Raw genomic sequence first — 18,079 nt, 5'->3', positions numbered from 1 at the left:
GAGGGACAGTGGGTATATTGGTAGAAGGATGTTAGAAATGCAGCTGATAGGACAAAAACAAAGAATAGATATACAGTATGGATGCAGTTAGAGAGGACATGGAGGTAGTTGGAGTGAGTACAGAGTGAGATGGAGGAGAATGACTCGCTGTGGTGATCACTGAAGAGGGAAAAGCTGAAAGAAGAAGAAGAACCTCGACATTTGAAATTGTCGAAAATCTAAATTGTGTTTTGTTAAGATTTTTGGGTTAGCTGGCACTTCATACCAAGGGTGTCAGAAGCATCCGTAATGTGGGTGCACGCGTAATAAAATTGTACACCGGTGTACAAAAAAGCAGCATTTCACCTAGATTTCCTTTAATTCCACACATTTAAAGCATGTTTCTCACCAAGTTTGTGTAAATTCAGCTGTGGGTTTTAAAGACATTTTAACTTTATTACACTTTAATACAGAGCGTCAGTTTGGCACTATTTGTCTTTGTGAAGAAATATAAAAACATCACCACTAGACTTTTTTACTTGTGTTCAACACGACTCATCTAAAGGATGTTTCTCACGAAGCTTGAGGACAATAAGGTGTGGGGTTTTCAAGACATTTCAACTATAATGCACCTGAACACACAGCGTCTCTTACACCTGCAGTGTCTTACAGCATCACAGTTACTGCTCAGCTAAGATGCTACAGACGTAGCGCTCCTCTCAAGCATCCTCCTAAAAACCATGTATATATGTTTATGATCAACCCCCTGGTTAACAACTGCCCACACTAAGCTCGCTAAACTGGCGAGTGAGCAACACAGAGGTGTTTCCATCTCCTCCACCTGTGCACGTTTTCTGCCGAGGCAAGAGGAGACGCACAGAAACAGTGCAGGCAGCAGGCTGCTGTGTTTAGAGTTGGAGGTAACCAGGAAAACTGGGAGTGGAGTTTTAGTGGCTTGAGTATTCTATAATCAAATGGAATGGATTTGTTCACGAAGAAAGAGAAACTGCGCCGACTGAATGTTTCATAGTGTGTGTGTGTGTGTGTGTGTGTGTGTGTGGGGGGGGGGGGGGTCCAAGTGAACGTATTTTGAATGTGGGGAGGACATGTCCCCTTCACATATAACGGTTGCGACGCCTGTGCTTCATACACCCAAATGTACTGTTCTCATACACAGAATTTTTTACTTATTTTTTTTTTTATGATACATCCTCTGGCACATAATATAGAATTAACACTTGTTAATTTTTAACCATAAATTATCAAGTGGTCCAAACTAAGAAAATTAAACAAAACAAAAGAGAACAAACAAAAAAGTTTCCATTTGAGATGGATGCACCATTTCTAGCTTTTTATGACAGCTCAAATTGTTTGTGGCACAGACTAATAGAAAATATTTGTTATCAAACATTCTCTGATAGCGTCTGACAGATCAGCTTGGCAGGAAGAAACCTTGTCATAAACTATTTCTTTCAATTTACAACGTAAATTATCAGTCAAGTCTGTTTATTGCTTATATCAGCAAGCTGACATGTCTTTTCTAAAAAAAACATTTGACAGTCTTTGATTTGTGACAACTTGCATTATCACCCTTTAGCAATGACTTTATTATCACCATATTGGATTTTTACTGATATAATAAACAAACATTAAAGTTTTTATTGTCTACCTTTGCTGTTTCTATGTCGTAACTAAATCCATAATGCTGGTGCCAGAGTCTTAACGAGTTAGTAGTAGAGATCATATCTCTCCAGTTTTATCTTCTCTCCATTGGCTCCCTGTCAAATCCAGAATTGAATTCAAAGTCTTATTTCTAACTTTCAAAGCCCTCAACAACCTAGCTCCATCTTATATTTGAGATCTTATTGTTCCATATTTTCCTAACAGAGCACTTCGCTCTCAGACTGCAGGATTACTTGTGGTTCCTAGAGTTTCTAGAAGCAGAGTGGGGGGAAGTTCTTTCAGTTCTCAGGCTCTTTTCTTGTGGAACCAACTTCCAGTTTCTGTCCGTAGGGCTGACACATTGACCAGTTTTAAGACTGGTCTTAAGATTTTCCTTTTTGATAAATCCTATAATTAGGGTTGACTTGTTATGTTGCTATAGACTTAGACTACTAGTGGACATTTTGACCTCATTTTCATAAATGATTAGCTAAAATTGAATACCAAAGTTCATGTTCAATAATCCAGGTATAAAATTCAACAATGCTCAGTCAGGTCATCTGGACAGTTTCTTCTTTTTATGCTGAGACATTTTGCCCTCCATCTGAAGTCTGAGGAAACACCCCAAAAAATACCTGATTCTCCACAACAACTTACTCCTGAGCAGAAAAAAATGTTGGTGCTAAGATGGACTCTGCGGCACACCCTCTCCTCCGGTGCCTGCCCTCTCCCTTGTCAACAGTCATGTCAAACTGGTTCAAAACACTGGTTTCACTGGTTCCTCAGACTGATGAAACCCTTCGGATGGAGGGCGAAACGTCTCGGCACAAAAAAAGAAATCGTCCAGATGACCTGACTAAACATTGTTGGCTTAAACTGAATAGTTTTCATTTGATACTATTTCTAACTTAACATGTGATTATTGACCTGCCATTGTGTATCTGTTTTTACCAAACCCAGCCGGTTGAAGCAGATTCTTGTCCTGAGCCTGGTTCTGCTTAAGGTTTCTTCCTCATGAGGAAGTTTTTCCTTCCCACTGTCGCCTTCATGCTTGCTCAAGATGAGAGTTCTGTGATGGAGTCAAACTCAAAGCAGTCTGCTCCTCAGATAAATAGTGTTAAATTATTATTTTTATATATGAATGTTTCTGTTCAGTGCCCTGAGACGACTTCTGTTGCGACTTGGCGCTATATAAATAAACTGAATTGAATTGAACTGAAATTGAATCATAACTGTTTATGTTCATTTTTTCTGTATTTATACCAATTCTCAGGTGGATTTCTTAAAGGTAAATCACAAATGTTGACTTCAGTTTTTACCTTGTTTTAAATTAACTTTTGTTCTTTGGTCAATTTTCAACATTTGCCTTCAGCTATTGGTCTTGATGCTTTCTTTTCCTTGATCTATATGTCTGTTTTCCTTAATACAACATTTATACTTTGCATTTAATCCACATTATTGCCATAAGTGAGAGAAAACAACCTATATTTTTACCACATTCTGTACCAGATGTCCTTCTTAAAGTTATATAGTTATTTTTTAAAAATTTGAACTGATTGCTCTCTTGTTCAGACCATGCTTCCTGTCAGTCAGCCCAGTGCAAAACATTGTCTGCAAAAAATTCTCATTTAACTGTAAACACATTTAAAGAGTTGAGTTGATGTTGTGCAGGTATTTGTTCTTAGAAATTCAACACACAAGGTGATTCTCTACATTTTCCATTAACTCGATCTGGAAAATATAATCTGTTCTAGCAGATTTAGTTAATTTAGTGACATTTTAGTAGCAAAATTTGAATGTTCAGCTGTAAAAGAAAGTTCATGTCATCTTTTATATTCCATTTAAATGTTTAGAACAGTATAAAGCAAAGGTGAATGATCATTCTTTGAATGTTGACTGTTAATGTGTTATTGGTTAAAACATTAAACATTTTAGACACTTATTGAACAGCATGAGATAGTTTTGCATGGATATTTCACAAGTTTCTGATAATTTTTGTCAATAAAGTCAAACATAGGCTAGATGTGGCTGAATCATTGCAGATGTTTGGTGTGACTACACAGAAACCTTTGTTTGTTGGTCTTATTGTTTTGTAAAATCAGTAAGAAAATTGCCATATGAAGCTAACAATATATCTGAATTATGTCTCATTTTTTAATTCGTATTTAAAATTAAAATAAAAACAGGAAGACGGCAGCAGACTCAATACTTAAACTAGTTTTGACATTTTTGATGTGACAAATCTTTATCATAAAACTTTAGCTGTGTTTAGCTCCATGCTGAAAACATTGATTTGATAGGGTGTTTTACCTTGCTATTTGTTTCACTTCACAGTTCGTTTAAGGTCACTTGCATTTTCAGTTTTGTCTTCTTTTTTGCACATTTACAACTCTTGAACTTTCTGCTGAATGTGACATGTATTTTCAGTTGCACTATAATATTATGGATTTGTTATATACTGTAATATGTACAGCAACTCTTACTTGGGCTCAGATTTTCATGACTGCAGGGTCATCTGAAACAAATTAAAAACGATCACAACATAATTATACTGTCACTAAAGTTCTGATCCTTTGTCATCTGGGCTTTAGAGATAAATGCTGGAAAATTATCATGTCCTTAAGTAATGAAAAATAAACACATTAATATGTCTTCCAAAGGATTGTTTCCTTTGGGTAAAACAAATGGAATGTGTATAATGAATTTACTGACGAGTTTAGGAGAGGAAAAATATCAGTCAACCAGCACTTGATTTTGTGATCAGTTGTCACCAGTAGCATTCTGTTGTTTTAGCACGTTCTCCTAAAAATTGCAAATTAAAAGCTCTTTAACATTATACACCCAACACAACAAGATGAGTCCCATTATACGAAGCAGGAAGTTGTTTTTTTAGTTAGTGTTCTACATTTTTGAAATTTAAATGGTAAATGGACTGTACTTATATAGCACCTTTCTATTTCATCAAGATTCTCAAAGTGCTTTACACTACAATCTGTGCCTCATTTACCCATTCATACATCACTCTACTAGATCGCTACAAAGCTAATCTGAATCTGTAGAGATTAATCAGTGCTTTTAAATCACATTCATACACCGATGAAACACATTGGAGGCAATGAGGGGTTCAGTGTCTTGCCCAGGGACACTTTGACATGTGACTGCTGGTGGAATCGAACCCCCAACTCTTGCATTGGAGGACGACTGCTTGAACCACTCATCCACAGCCGCCCCAATTTAACTTTTCATACAAGATTAAAAATATTAGGCAAAAAACTAATCTGACCTGGCAGTGTTCTCTGACGTGGAAAAGCATAATATAGATGAGGATTACATGGTTCCAGCAACAAGTTGTGATAATAATTAGAACAAGTTTGTTTTGGTATGTCCCCATGGTTTCTTCCCCATGTGAAACTAGTGTGGTGACGTTGTCATAGTGTGACTTTTTTATTGGTTAACATCACCGAATATGTGATAAGTTGACAGTTCCTGATAGGCTAAGCAAAAAGTAAATACAGAAAGTGAGCAAAGACTTCCGTGAAAAGAAACATAGATTCAGAGTGCAGAGAGTAACAGAAAGCAGAAAGGACATTAAGGTTAATCAGAAATGTACCCCTGCCGTATAACATTAGTTTTATATTTCCTTCCTTTCTGTGTCTGCAGAGCTCTGTTCACCATTAGATTCACTGCCTGGAGCTTGGCTTGTGCTCACTCTTTAGTCACAGATGCACTTTATGTCGAAGATGAGTTTAATGGCAGCATTAAACATCCATAGCCTCAGGTGCTGAATGCAGATGACTGCGCTATGTCTGTCAGGTGGAGAGAAGGAGTGACAAATGAGAGTGATCATTCTCTCTCAGCTGTGGTGTACCGTTGTACTTCACTCGCGCAGGGATGGAAGCACACACTTACACACAGATATCTGCAGTTCACACATGTTCAGAGCCACAGACACAAATTGGATTGCCCCCATAAATGCATTCATTATTACCAGTAAAAAAAAAAGACAAAAATGTTGGCAGAGGGGACTGACTGCCTTCCTAAATGCACATCAGTTTTTAAGTATCCCTTACAATTATCACTTGTGCAACATTGTATTTTTTAATTGATGATTGGCAGCCCACTGCTTCTTTTTGCTGCTAAGGATAATGCACTTGAATCCCACGTATTTTATTTGATGAGCGGTCATTATTTGTCTCCACACTAACCAAGCATTATGTAACCCCAGGGGTGAAGGTATGCATATGGGTATGTGTATGTTGTTAGTTTTGCGTGTGCGTTGTTTATTGCCTGTGTGGGTGTGTGCACGGATGTGTGTGTGCAGGCATGTGTCAGTGCTGAGAGCCAACAGCTCTGTAATAAAACACTGGTAAAATATTGAAAGTCATAAAAAGGCAGATAATTGGCTTTTTCAGGTTGGCGAAATGGATCACTTCTAACACAGCTGTTGAGAAATGGCTGCTGAGAGGAGTGAGTCAGACAGATGGAGAGGAGAGTGTAATTTTGAGCAAGACAAAGGGTGAAAAACCTGTATATTAAAGAACAAAAATAACAGGAAGCAAGGGGGAGCGCGTGGGGAAATATATAGGATTAAAAATGAATGAAAGAATGGAAGAGATCAGTAAAAAGGAACAGAAGGAGCAACAAAATGGGTACAAGGCAAAGAAGGAGGCATATTCTAAACCATTTCTCTTTTTACTTTCCTTTTGGTTTCGCCTATTGTGGATTTAGTTGTAACTCTGCATTTGTTCATGTAGTACCAGTTTATGCCACTAGCTGGTGTTGTAGTATATCCCTATCAATTTAAATTAGGACTTTGACTACTTGTATAATCTCTTAATTGACTACCATCAGAGAGTCCAATTCCCTAGAATCACATGCTGTGCATAACCTGCTAAGACTGCTGTGTGTTTGTGTGTGTGAAAGAAAAAGAGGGCTGTGGAAAAGTGAAATAGAGTGAGAGGGGCTACCAGCTCATGACAGTGAAAAGACAGATGACCCTGAGTAGAGGAACGGCCTCCCTGCCTGTATAGCATCTATCATCACTGAACAGACTTGTCTTCTACTGTTTGCTGTACTTCCCTTTGTGTGAGCATGTGCATGCTTGTGTGTGGGGTAATTACTTGCGAATGAAACTCATGCTTTGCTGGAAAATGACTTGTCTACCTTGTAACTGCAGACAAAAAAATATATAGCTCTGCATGCACGAGTACACACACGCATAAAATGTGTTTTCTTCACTTCTAAGGATACAACATCGATTCCCATTTATCTCCCAGATAAAAGTTTGACCAGAAAATAACCCTTCATGATTAACATTAAGTGTAATTTTTTTTTTCCCAAAAGGAAGCTGAGTCATCACTAGGAACCACTTAGCAGATTCATTCACCTTACAGCACAAGTTACGTCTGTGCCCACTTGTATTCAGTGCACAAGCAGCTGAACAACCTTTACCAACGCTACTGTTAGTGAAGCAGCCACCATCATGAAAGTACTAGAATAAATGAAAGAAAAGTGCTTGCAGAAGATTTGAAACGTCTTATGTCCTGAAGCATACATCATCTTTTATAAGCACCCAGGCAGTGTTACATCGTGGACATGCACGGCTGCCATTCGTACTGGATCATTTGTTTTTATTGATGACGAGAGAGATAAGAGAAGCAACAAAAGAGGTTCTGAAGTGTATATATACACGTCAGCCAGTAATAAACTGTATAAATTCACCAAAAGACATTTGGTGGAAATAAAGTGAGATTCTTCAGTTAACAGATTCAGCAGTGGCTGAGTTAATGACCTGTTCTCATCCTGATGGAGCAGCTTTTCATCAGCTGTAAACAAAATCAACGACAAAAACACCCACACACTATTTACAGTAACTGCCCTAAAGGTCTTAAAACCATAAAGATTTTAAGGCCTTTTTAATTCTCACCAAAAAGAAATCTTGTCATGTAAAAAGACGAGTTTATTTTACATTTCTAGGTTGATGTTTTCAGACTTTTGGCAGTCAATGTGGTTTTAAAAGATGTATAGATGGTTTTATATTTTTCTAAATTGTCATACCTTTGTCAAATTTTCCCCACATCTGTTAACCAACTATCAATCCTGAAAGCTAGTTTTAAAAGTGAACATATTTGCAGAATTAATTTATACAATGCATTCAAATCATTTTCAAGAAAAGACATTTCTGAAACAGATTATTGTTTAGGATAGATGTCAACAGAATCATTCAGGTTTAACAGCTGAGTCTTTTATATTCTCTGGGCCACTGTTTCTATATAAAGGGATCAGGTCAGACATTTTCTTGCAACATTTTATTTATTTTATTAACATTTTATACAACTCTGGGGGCTGAGATGGTGTAGGGGCAGGGCAGCCGACTCAGGACCCCAAGATCCTGCGCTCGATTCCCAGTCATTGCACATCTGTCTGTCTGTGAGCAGGACACCATATCCCCAGTTGCTCCCGGGCGCCCTCCATAGCTGCTCACTGCTCCACCTGGTGGTGGATGGGTTAAAAGAAGAGAGCAAATTTCGCCATTGTATGGAAACATACAATGATGATAATACGTAACACATTATTTATTATTATTCATACGTTTAAAAGCACTCATGAAAATTGTGGCTAGAGATGCAAATAATCTTTTTTAGTTTCAATCCAAGAGTTTTACTTTGCTCCATTAAAAAGAAACTAAATGGTATATGGATTGCACTGATATAGCTTTTTTCTATCATCAAGATACTCAAAGCGCTTTACACTACAAGCTGTGCCTCTGTATGTATCTGAATGTACCCATTCATACAGCACTCTACTAAATCTATACAAAGAATAATCAGTGCTTTATCACATTCATACACCAATGGGACACACATCAGAGGCAATGAGGGGTTACCCAGGGACACTTCAACATGTGACTGGTGGTGGAATCGAATCCCCAACTCTTGCATTGGAGGATGATTGCTCTAACCACCACCCAACTACTGAAAGAACAGAGTATCTTGTAGATGAAACTTTGTTGGCGGCAAAATTAAAACTATAAAAGACTTTAACTTCTACTGCCACAAGACTGGTGTGAGGGTGGGGGGCAGGCAGTTCTCGATAGGGGCGGGGTTTGTGAGTGAAGGATATGTCGATAGGCAGGGCGCTTGGTACTGTTGACGGGGCGGGGCGCCCTCCTTGGATAACGGTAGGGGAAACACTGTTATGGTAAAACAATTGACAGCCCTTAAACGCTTGGTTTTATCAGATAAATGTAGGAGCTAATTCTTTACACAGGGACAACAGAGTTTTTTTTTATTATTGTCAGTTCATTTTTTATAGCTTTTATCACAAAATTAGTTGTGACTGTGGATTTACTGCACGTCCACGCTCATCATAAAAATTAAAAAGAAAACTGGTAAAAGTCAAACTGAGGCTAAAAGTGTCTTAGTATTTTAAAGAAGCACACTGATGCAAAAAGACAACAACAACAAAAACTTGACAGAAAAAATAATTATTTTGATACTTCACTGTGCTTTTTTTATGCTGTGCTCTGAGAAAAAACAAATGATCTATTTTTTAATTTTTTATTTGCGCTCTGCTCATCCCTATTGAATAACATGTGGGGCAACAAAGAAAAACATGGAGGAAGTTCACCCTTCTAGGGATGTCAAGCAGGATCAGAAAGCTACAAACAAAACCATCTTAGAGTGGGGACAAAAAGCACCCACTTGACAGACAGTACTTACCTGTCCTCAAAAGACTGCCTGTTTCATCGGCATTTGTCTGAGGTACTCTGCGGGCTCCCTTGAGGGACACCTGAGGTTTTGATACTGCACCAGTTAAGTGTTGTGGTTGTCACAACGGAGGGGTAACAAAAGGGCGCAAAGAGAAAGTTAAAGAGTTAGTAGACAAGGGCAAAAGAGATGGATCTATTGTGGCTCGATTAGGGAGGACCAGCAAGGACAAATTTGTTTAGGTGTTGAAATTGAGGAATAAAAAAAAAAATATATATAAGTAGGGTTCGACACGTAGGTGGGGCAAGGGTGCATGAATAATAGTAAAAACAAAAGTTGGTAGGATGGTGAATGATCAAGGAAGAAAAAATGAGGCATCAATTCAGCTCGACCTTATCAGTCCTTTGAGTGACTCTGGGTGATTGATATTTTCGTGATATTGTCTTATTTTGGTCAAGAAACCATTTTCCAGGAGAATTTATTGTCTGAATTAACGTACCTCGCCACTGTTTACTTGCTCATTTTTCTGGGAGAAAGTGACAGAAGGCTCCTCATCTCCTCTCACCCTGCTCTAAATGGCCATCAGTCAAAGTGAACATGTTCTCTTGATGATAAAGAGCTCCTTGTGCCTGCTACTACGACTGCCTCTCTTTATTGCAATCACTCCTGTCTCCTGCTTCTCTTGTTATGCAGACTGTGAACTCTGAGATTGTCTGTGGGCTTTTCAGACAAGAGGGTGGTATTTCTCAGCTCACCTTTTGAAAATGTCAAAAAAAAAAAAAAAAAAAGAGTTGAGATGCACTGTCCCCGTGTACACTTTTCTGTCAAAATGTTACAACTTGGTAGGCAAATGTTAATGCAGGAATGAAGTTTAATGAGACACTGGGTTTATTTTTTGTTTATTAAACATTCAGAATGGTGTTTATATATATATATATATATATATATATATATATATATATATATATATTCGTTACATAGAAATTGTTTAGTAAAGTTTAAGATTTAATAAGGTTTTGTTCTATTCCAAGTTTAATCTTTAAAATATTGGAGTAAAAACTTAATTTTAGTGATTTATGGATAACTAACTGTTTTTTATTTATTGTATCCTTGGTCATAGGACCTATTTTATTTTAAAGGTACTAATTAAAAAACATTTTTTTTACTTAATTATTTTCATGTTTGAACACATTTAGTTTTTGTTTTTTGGTGTTTATGAAATCATGAACTTGTATTGCACCAAGAACAGTATTCTTGTTAATTTTTTATTTATTTACAAGAGCACTGTACTTTGCCATTTTAATAAATCATGCCAAACAATTTTAAAGTTGTAATAATGAATGTATCGTATATGCGTAGTGCTTGTGTAATGATTTTGTTGTGTGCGTTTTGCCATCTTTTTCTAAAAATACCCTTGAAGAACTGTAAATTGCAGTTATATGATCACTCTAAATAGACCATCCATCCATTATCTTTATTCACTTCTTCTTTTCTGGGTCATGGGGGTCAGTTATGAAAATAATTTATGTTAAGTTATGAAAAGAACATGTAAACTCCACCAAGAAAGATCCCAGACTGAGATTCAATCCAGCAACGTTCTCGCTGAGAGGCAACAGCTTTACCAAGTGCACCACCGTGCCATCCTCCAAATAGACTAGAAATATTGGATTTATTTTTTATGGCACCTTAATGCTCACTATTTAAGAAAAATCAAACAAAAATAAACAAACAAAAGAGCAATAAAACACAACTCCAGCTGTTCAGACATTCAGTAAAGTTACTTTTACAAATGTAGAAAACATCTTTGTTGTGCACATCCCTTTAGGTAGTCCACGTAAATGGTAACCTATATGCATACGTGTGTTTGTGTTGCCAGGTAACAGACATACATCTGTAGCTGTACATTGTAAGCAACATTTGTGTCTGCTGATACTCCTGGTAAAAAAAAAGAGAACTTTGAGACCTTGTGCCATGAAGGACGTCTCGAGTACATGTCTATTGTTGTACTAAATTCTGTAGGTATTGAAGGAAAGTCTACAGAGGCTGTGCACCACAGACTAAAGACAGTCAGCTCCCGAGGCCTGTTTACTGTTTAATGGACTGTGCTTCCAAATGGGACGGTTAATTTAAAAAGTGCCGTTTTTTTTTTTTTTTTTTAATCAAAGCCTTTATTATTTTTGTGGAGATGGCTCTACCATTGTCTCTATCATGATTCAACTTGGTTCAGTTCATTTACAGTCAATTTTTGTACATTAGACCAGTATATAACACAATTATTATCTTTTTTTTTTTTACTGATAAACTAGTTAATTTCAATTCCAGTTTGATACAGTTCAGCTCAAAATCATTTACTCCAATTGAATCTAGTGATACAGTAATCCAAATCAATATAGTTATGATGGATATAGTTATGATGAACTATGATGTTTGCAGATGACATTGTGATCTGTGGTGAGAATAGGGAATAGGTGGAAGAGAACTTGGAGAGGTGGAGGTATGCACTTGAAAGAAGAGGAATGAAAGTCAGCCGTAGTAAGACAGAGTACATGTGTGAATGAGAGGGAGGCCGGTGGAACAGTGAGGCTACAAGGAACAGAGGTCACAAAGGTGCAGGACTTCAAGTAATTGGGGTCCACTGTCCAGGAAAATGGAGTGTGTGGTAAAGAAGTGAAAAAGAGAGTCCTGGCAGGATGGAGTGGATGGAGAAGTTTCAGGAGTGATTTGCGACAAAATGGTGTCAGCAAAGGTCAAAGGAAAAGTTTAAGTGGTGAGACCAGCTATGTTGTATGGTCTGGAGACAGTGTGACAAAAAGACAGGAGACAGAACTGGAAGTGGCAGAAATGAAGATGTTAAGGTTCTCCTGAGGAATGACAAGGCTGGATAAGATTAGGAATGAGATCATCCGAGGTACAGCACAGGTTGAACAACTAGGAGATAAAGTTAGAGGTCAGACTGAGATGGTTTGGACATGTCCAGAGGAGGGACAGTGGACATATTGGTAGAAGGATGTTAGAAATGCAGCTGCCTGGAAAAAAGACAAAGAGGAGATATATGGATGCAGTTAGAGAGGACATGGAGGTAGTTGGAGTGAGGACAGAGGATGCAGAGGACAGAGTGGGATGGAGGAGGATGACTCGCTGTGAAGACCACTGAAGAGGGAAAAGCCGAAAGAATCAATATAGTTAGATTCAGTTAATCAGTAATAAAAAAAAGCTCATTTGTGAAGTGAACATGCTTTTTTTTTTTGCTTAAAAAGTCAGTGAATTGCATCAAGTTTTCCATTTGATTAAGTCTTTCATCATAAGCACATACAAGTCAGTGTGTGATGGTGGAGAGATACTCTTTCTACAGGAAGAAACTTCTAGCAGAACCAGAACCAAGAAGCTTGGTCTTCTGCCTTTTACTGGATAGGGGTTGAGCAGGCAGGATAGTGATGCGGACAAACAGTTTTATTTGTAAAACTGAGTTAACTACAATAAAGTCCACTAAGAAACTTCTTATTTGAGGCCTCAGCCAGTCTCACAATCTCTGATACACAAAGGCATACACAAAGTATGTCTTTTAATAGTTGTGAAGAGTTAGAAACACTTGACGACAATGATGTATCCCTTAAAGCTGCTACTGTCAATGAAACCCATGATTGGATAACAAACCTTTTTTTGTAAATGTACGTCATCACCCAGTGAACTAGTTTATTTTATTTTTTTTAAATTAAAATATAAATGGGCTCCAAGTATAACTGAGGTATCTTTAACATTGATTTCCTTAAAAGGGTTAATAAAACTGGAAGAATTGTGAAAAACAGTTGTGTGTATCACTACCGTTTATTGTATTGTAGAAAATATGGTGTTGAATCAAACGGGCACATAGAATTGTTCTCTGTGCTGCCAAGTTATTGTTTGGACCATGTCTCTGCATTTTCATTGGTCACGCATGGTATCACACAGTGTTCTGGGAATTGCTTGGATGCTAAGAAACAACTGTTTTCTCTATATTACTGTTTAATGTATCATCTTCACTGCAAGTACACACCAATGGCAACGATAACAGCAGCAGGGAGAGGTGAGGATGGGTCAATGATCCTGTTTTCACGCTGGCTCATAGTAACATTAAATTTCTTTATTTCTCACTGTTTTGCCTCCAGGGAACCCCGCCGTCCAACTAGCCTGCTGCCTGCTGACTGTAGCATGGGGTTGGGTTCAGGAAAAGAAGACGACCTCTTACCTCCAGGGTTGGAAGCCCTTCCACTCAGACTGATGCTGCAGGATTGCACAGCTGTCAAAACGCTGCTTTTAAGACTGAGACGAACATTGCAGGAAGTGAGTGATGCATAACCACATTGCCACAAACTTACAGACTCATTTTCAAGTTATCACATTTTTTAATTGCACAAGAGCAGTTAACAAAAAATAAGCAATTTGTTCTGGAATCAGTGTGCACAGTGCTCCGCCCACACTTTTGATAAATCAGCTCTATGAAGCCTTGTCATAGTGTTGTTTCTACACTTTGAGAGGTCTTTTTAATTTCTTTTTTTTGTTAATTTAATGAGATTCTAAGTTGGGAGGAGGAAATTGGGAGATGTATTTAAGTGTCTACCATAATACTCTTTATATGTACAGAGGCACACACACACATTGCACACAATAATCCTTCTGTCACAGGCTATTACTTTGCTCTTTAAATGCCTTAGCCTATTCAGAGCTAAAGTTTTCCTCGGGCTACAGGACCATCACAGTGTGAATGTTTGGAACTCAGTAAAATTACATTCACACCATTACAGATGTGATTAGCTGGAATGGTCACTTACTAAGGCACTGACACGTTACAATACTGTGGCCTCACAAGGTTTAAATATACTTACAGGGATCTGTATTTTCTCTGAGGTCTCTTTAGTGGCTTACCTGCCTTGTCAGAACTTTAGAAGAAGAATTACCTTTTGTAGTAAAATAAAGGTCTAATGATTGTTTCAGAAACAGGTGTGTACACTTACTACTAAAAGTAGTTTTTTTTTTTTAAACAAAAACATATGGGCGAGTTAGAGGGAGTCAGAGAGATAGAAAGAGAGACAGACAGACAGACAGACAGTTACAGAGACAGAGAGAAACTTCAGTATGTTTTAAATTTCTAACAGATCAAAGCCAGCAGTTGGAATCCACTGAGGCATGTATATGACTTTCTCCTGATCTCGTTGCTGTTCATTTATCTGTGTTATCTCCCAGGACTACTGTCAGAAAGACATGACAACAATAAAATAATAATTTGTAGTGTGATATAAACTCAAGTGGTGATGAAGAAACTAAAGGGGATTGTAAGTGAGGCAAGGAGCAGCAGAAGATAAATATGAAAGAGGAGATTCTTTGCCCTCCTTAGTTTTGTTTCTATTTCATTAACTTGCAAATGGTATTATTGTCATGATCTTTGGGTTTTATTATGGATTGGTGTTTTGTTGATATTCCTTCATGTTTTTTTTGGGGTGTACAAAAATTGGAGCCAAGTCTTTGTGCGGCTTAGTTTGCTGTGGCGACCCCTAATGCAGGGAGCAGCCGAAAGAAGAAGGAAAAAAAAAAAACTAAAATTGGAATATTACAATGTTAGCCAGTTCCATTTATCTTAAAATAGATTTTTAGGTGGCTGAAAATAAAGTTTATTTTAATTGCAGGTAATATTCAGATGGTATTGCCTGCTTTGAAGCTGTTCAGCATTTTGGGGTAAATTATCTGAAATTAAAAAAACAAGTATTTTACTGAATATTTTTTCTGATGCAGCTATAGATATTAAAATCAGACTAAAACAACATGTATATGTCAGTGTTTCTCCTAGATTACTTGCTTTGGTGCGCGTAGTGGTACGGTAATGGCGTCAGTTGTCGAAGCAGTATAGTAGAGCGCTACGTTTGTATTGCGTGCAGTTTGAAGTCTGAGCTGCTAATCTCTGCTCCCCATCTGGAAGTAGCGGAGCAGAGTCGAGGGTGAGAGAGTTGGTAGGTGGGGCACTCGATTCTGTTGACAGGGTGGGGTGCCCTTCTTGGATAATGGTAGGGAATGTTATCAAACAGTTATATTGATTGGCAATGCCCGATATTGTAAGCTAAGTTCTTGATTTATGTTAAATAAATGTTGGAATGTAAAATAACTGAAAAGTAAAAAAAAAAAGGGTGTACCTTATCGACATTTACACATAATGAAGGTTAGATTAACCCACAAAACAATGTTTATTTAGTACTACTGTTACAGATTTTGATTTATTAAATGTAAAAAAAAGTTACAAATCAGTTCTCAAGTAGAATTTATTGAGTTCAAATATTGTCTAGCGGCTATCAACACCTCAACATTTGGCATATGAACACACAGGTAACAATCCTCTCTTCTCACAGTCGTGCTTGTAGGAGTTTTTAAGTAAATTATATATTATTAATTCACATCTTCCCATTTATACCATCTGGGTTTTTTTTTATGATCATGGCACTTAGTGTATTTAGTTCTAAAATGTGTCAAATGTCTTAATGCCTCACTTTTTTTGTACCGTTCACTTATCTTCTATAAACAGCTGAAAAGGTAATCAGAATTCAAAGTTGAGTCGCTTGCATTTCTTGCATCTTTTCAACACCTTTAAACTATTTAAAATGGTTTCCAGATTGTATTCATAAAACACTGCAGATACCCTTACCCATTTTAAAAAAATATATTTCAAGGTTTTGTTCAAATATAGTGAATTAGATGAACCAGTTTAGACAAAACTGCTACATTGAAGACTTCTCTATAAACTTTGCTTATAAAAATTCAAACAAGTTACTTAGTGAAACCTAGTTATTTAAAGTTATGCCATAATACTGTCTATTAAACCTTAGAAGGACGATAAGGACAGAAAGTAACCAAACATGTCAGTGTCTTATGTGCAAATTAGTGACAACATAGTTGCCTTGTCAAATAATGGGAGCACTTTTTTACAGACATTCATGAGCACAAACCTAGTAATACTACACTTCTTACTATTTTCAGTGTTTACTGTGCATCATATTTGTCACATTGGCACTTTTGGCCAGCCATGCTCAGCCTGCTCTTAAATTATTTCTCTTTCAGCAGTTTATCCTCTTGGCTGCACGGAGGAACATTTCTAAATTGCCACTGTCTGTGTGTGCTTAAACGCAGCCTAACACAATGATCCTCATTTGTCAACGTCAGCCTTGGTTTCTAGCTAAACCGTCATGTCCCATTTGTTACAGTACATACTCTTGGCCCTCGTGGACGTTGTACTATATCTGTACATGCACTACCAGGCCCAAGTCCTTTCCACTCCAACCCCTGAGGCAGTCACTTGTTCAGTTATCGGATTTTGAAAAAAGAATGGCATCATACAGGAGCAAAGGCGCTACCAATCAACATGTGTAAAAGTTTTTGTGTCCTCCTAGAGGCATACGTTGTTTCTGTACAGGAAAAAAGAACAAGGAAACGACTCTGAAAAAAAACCTCAGTAATACAAAGAAGATTTTCTCCACAGTGAGTTTACCTAAAAACAAAATGTAATTATATTTTGATTCCGGGTCTTTTTTTTTTTCAGAAAAATCCAAAAGTCATTGAGTAGGAGAGAAAATGAATGCCCCTTTTCTTATTTCAAGGTTTTTCTTCTTTTCTTTTAAATTTTTTTTATTTAGATGATGTTAGAGTGTGATTAAAGGTGTGCATCAACTACAAAACCTGCTTTCCTTTCTAAAGCCATTTATCATCTATAGACATTCAGTTTCAGAGTAGTGCAAGTCATTAAATTCATGGCTCCCCAGCAGCCAATTCTTAAATCTGAGAGGCTTTTTACCGAGCCACATCTAATTGTAGGGACAGTTGTGTGTTAAGGCCTGTGGGACAGAGGTGACCTTAAAGAGAATGTGTTTGTATTAGAGAAAGAAAGGAAGAAAGATGCTTTGTGTGTGTGTGTGTGTGTGTGTGTGTGAGCGTGTGTGTGTGTCAGTGAGTGCATGCCTGTCTTTCTACGTAGGGAAAAGCATTGATCACAGATGACACATTGATGGCCTGGTGCCATAGCACACCTATAATTCTGATAGGAAGGTGTGTCTATAAAAGGTCAGCCAAACCAATAAACCATCAAGTTTATACTGTGGAAAGATTTGGGCTCCAATGTTTCCCTGAACTTACATCAAATGGGTCAAAAGTGCTGGATTATGGAGACTTTAGTCTGAAAGCTAAATTGGTAAAGTCTTAAGAAATAGAACAAACTGGAAATCCAAGAGTCTGTAGTAGTACTGGAAAGTACATGGCTACATCTGGCACACTGGTTATACTGTAGTTTCCTGTATTCATAGTACGATTTTTTCTTACATCATCCTGCTTCTATTGTTTTCACTGCTAAATAGTTAATCACTATTTAGCATACTGGGTCCATCAATTCAATATCAGACCCTTTCGTCCATTTAAAAAAGGCCCTTTAAGAAAAAGTAAATAAATAAAATTAGTTCTTCACACGTTCACTCATTCAGGTCATACCACTCCAAAATATTTGAATGAAGCTAATTGAACTCTTAATGAATCAATGGATAAAGTTTTGTGAATCAGAGATAAAACAAAAACTATAAGAAGAAAGTCCATCCATCCATCCATCCATCCATCCATCCATCCATCCATCCATCCATCCAGCCAGCCAGCCATCCATCCATCCATCCATCCATCCATCCATCCATCCATCCATCCAGCCAGCCAGCCAGCCAGCCAGCCAGCCA

The 18,079-nt window shown here is 37.5% G+C and overlaps 1 protein-coding gene across 1 annotated transcript in view; it reads left to right on the top strand.

Annotated features, from left to right (window-relative positions):
• Window positions 1–18,079, top strand: part of ccser1 (coiled-coil serine-rich protein 1) — a 143,461-nt gene that overhangs the window by 31,688 nt on the left and 93,694 nt on the right. The window contains exon 6 of the mRNA XM_037681003.1: window positions 13,496–13,670. Coding sequence (XP_037536931.1) covers window positions 13,496–13,670 — 175 coding nt within the window. The remainder of the gene's footprint in view (window positions 1–13,495; window positions 13,671–18,079) is intronic.

This window comes from Nematolebias whitei, chromosome 8 (assembly GCF_014905685.2).
Source record: "Nematolebias whitei isolate Nwh7 chromosome 8, NemWhi1, whole genome shotgun sequence".
Taxonomy (NCBI): Eukaryota; Metazoa; Chordata; class Actinopteri; order Cyprinodontiformes; family Rivulidae; genus Nematolebias; species Nematolebias whitei.
This window is presented reverse-complemented; position numbering and strand designations above follow the sequence as displayed.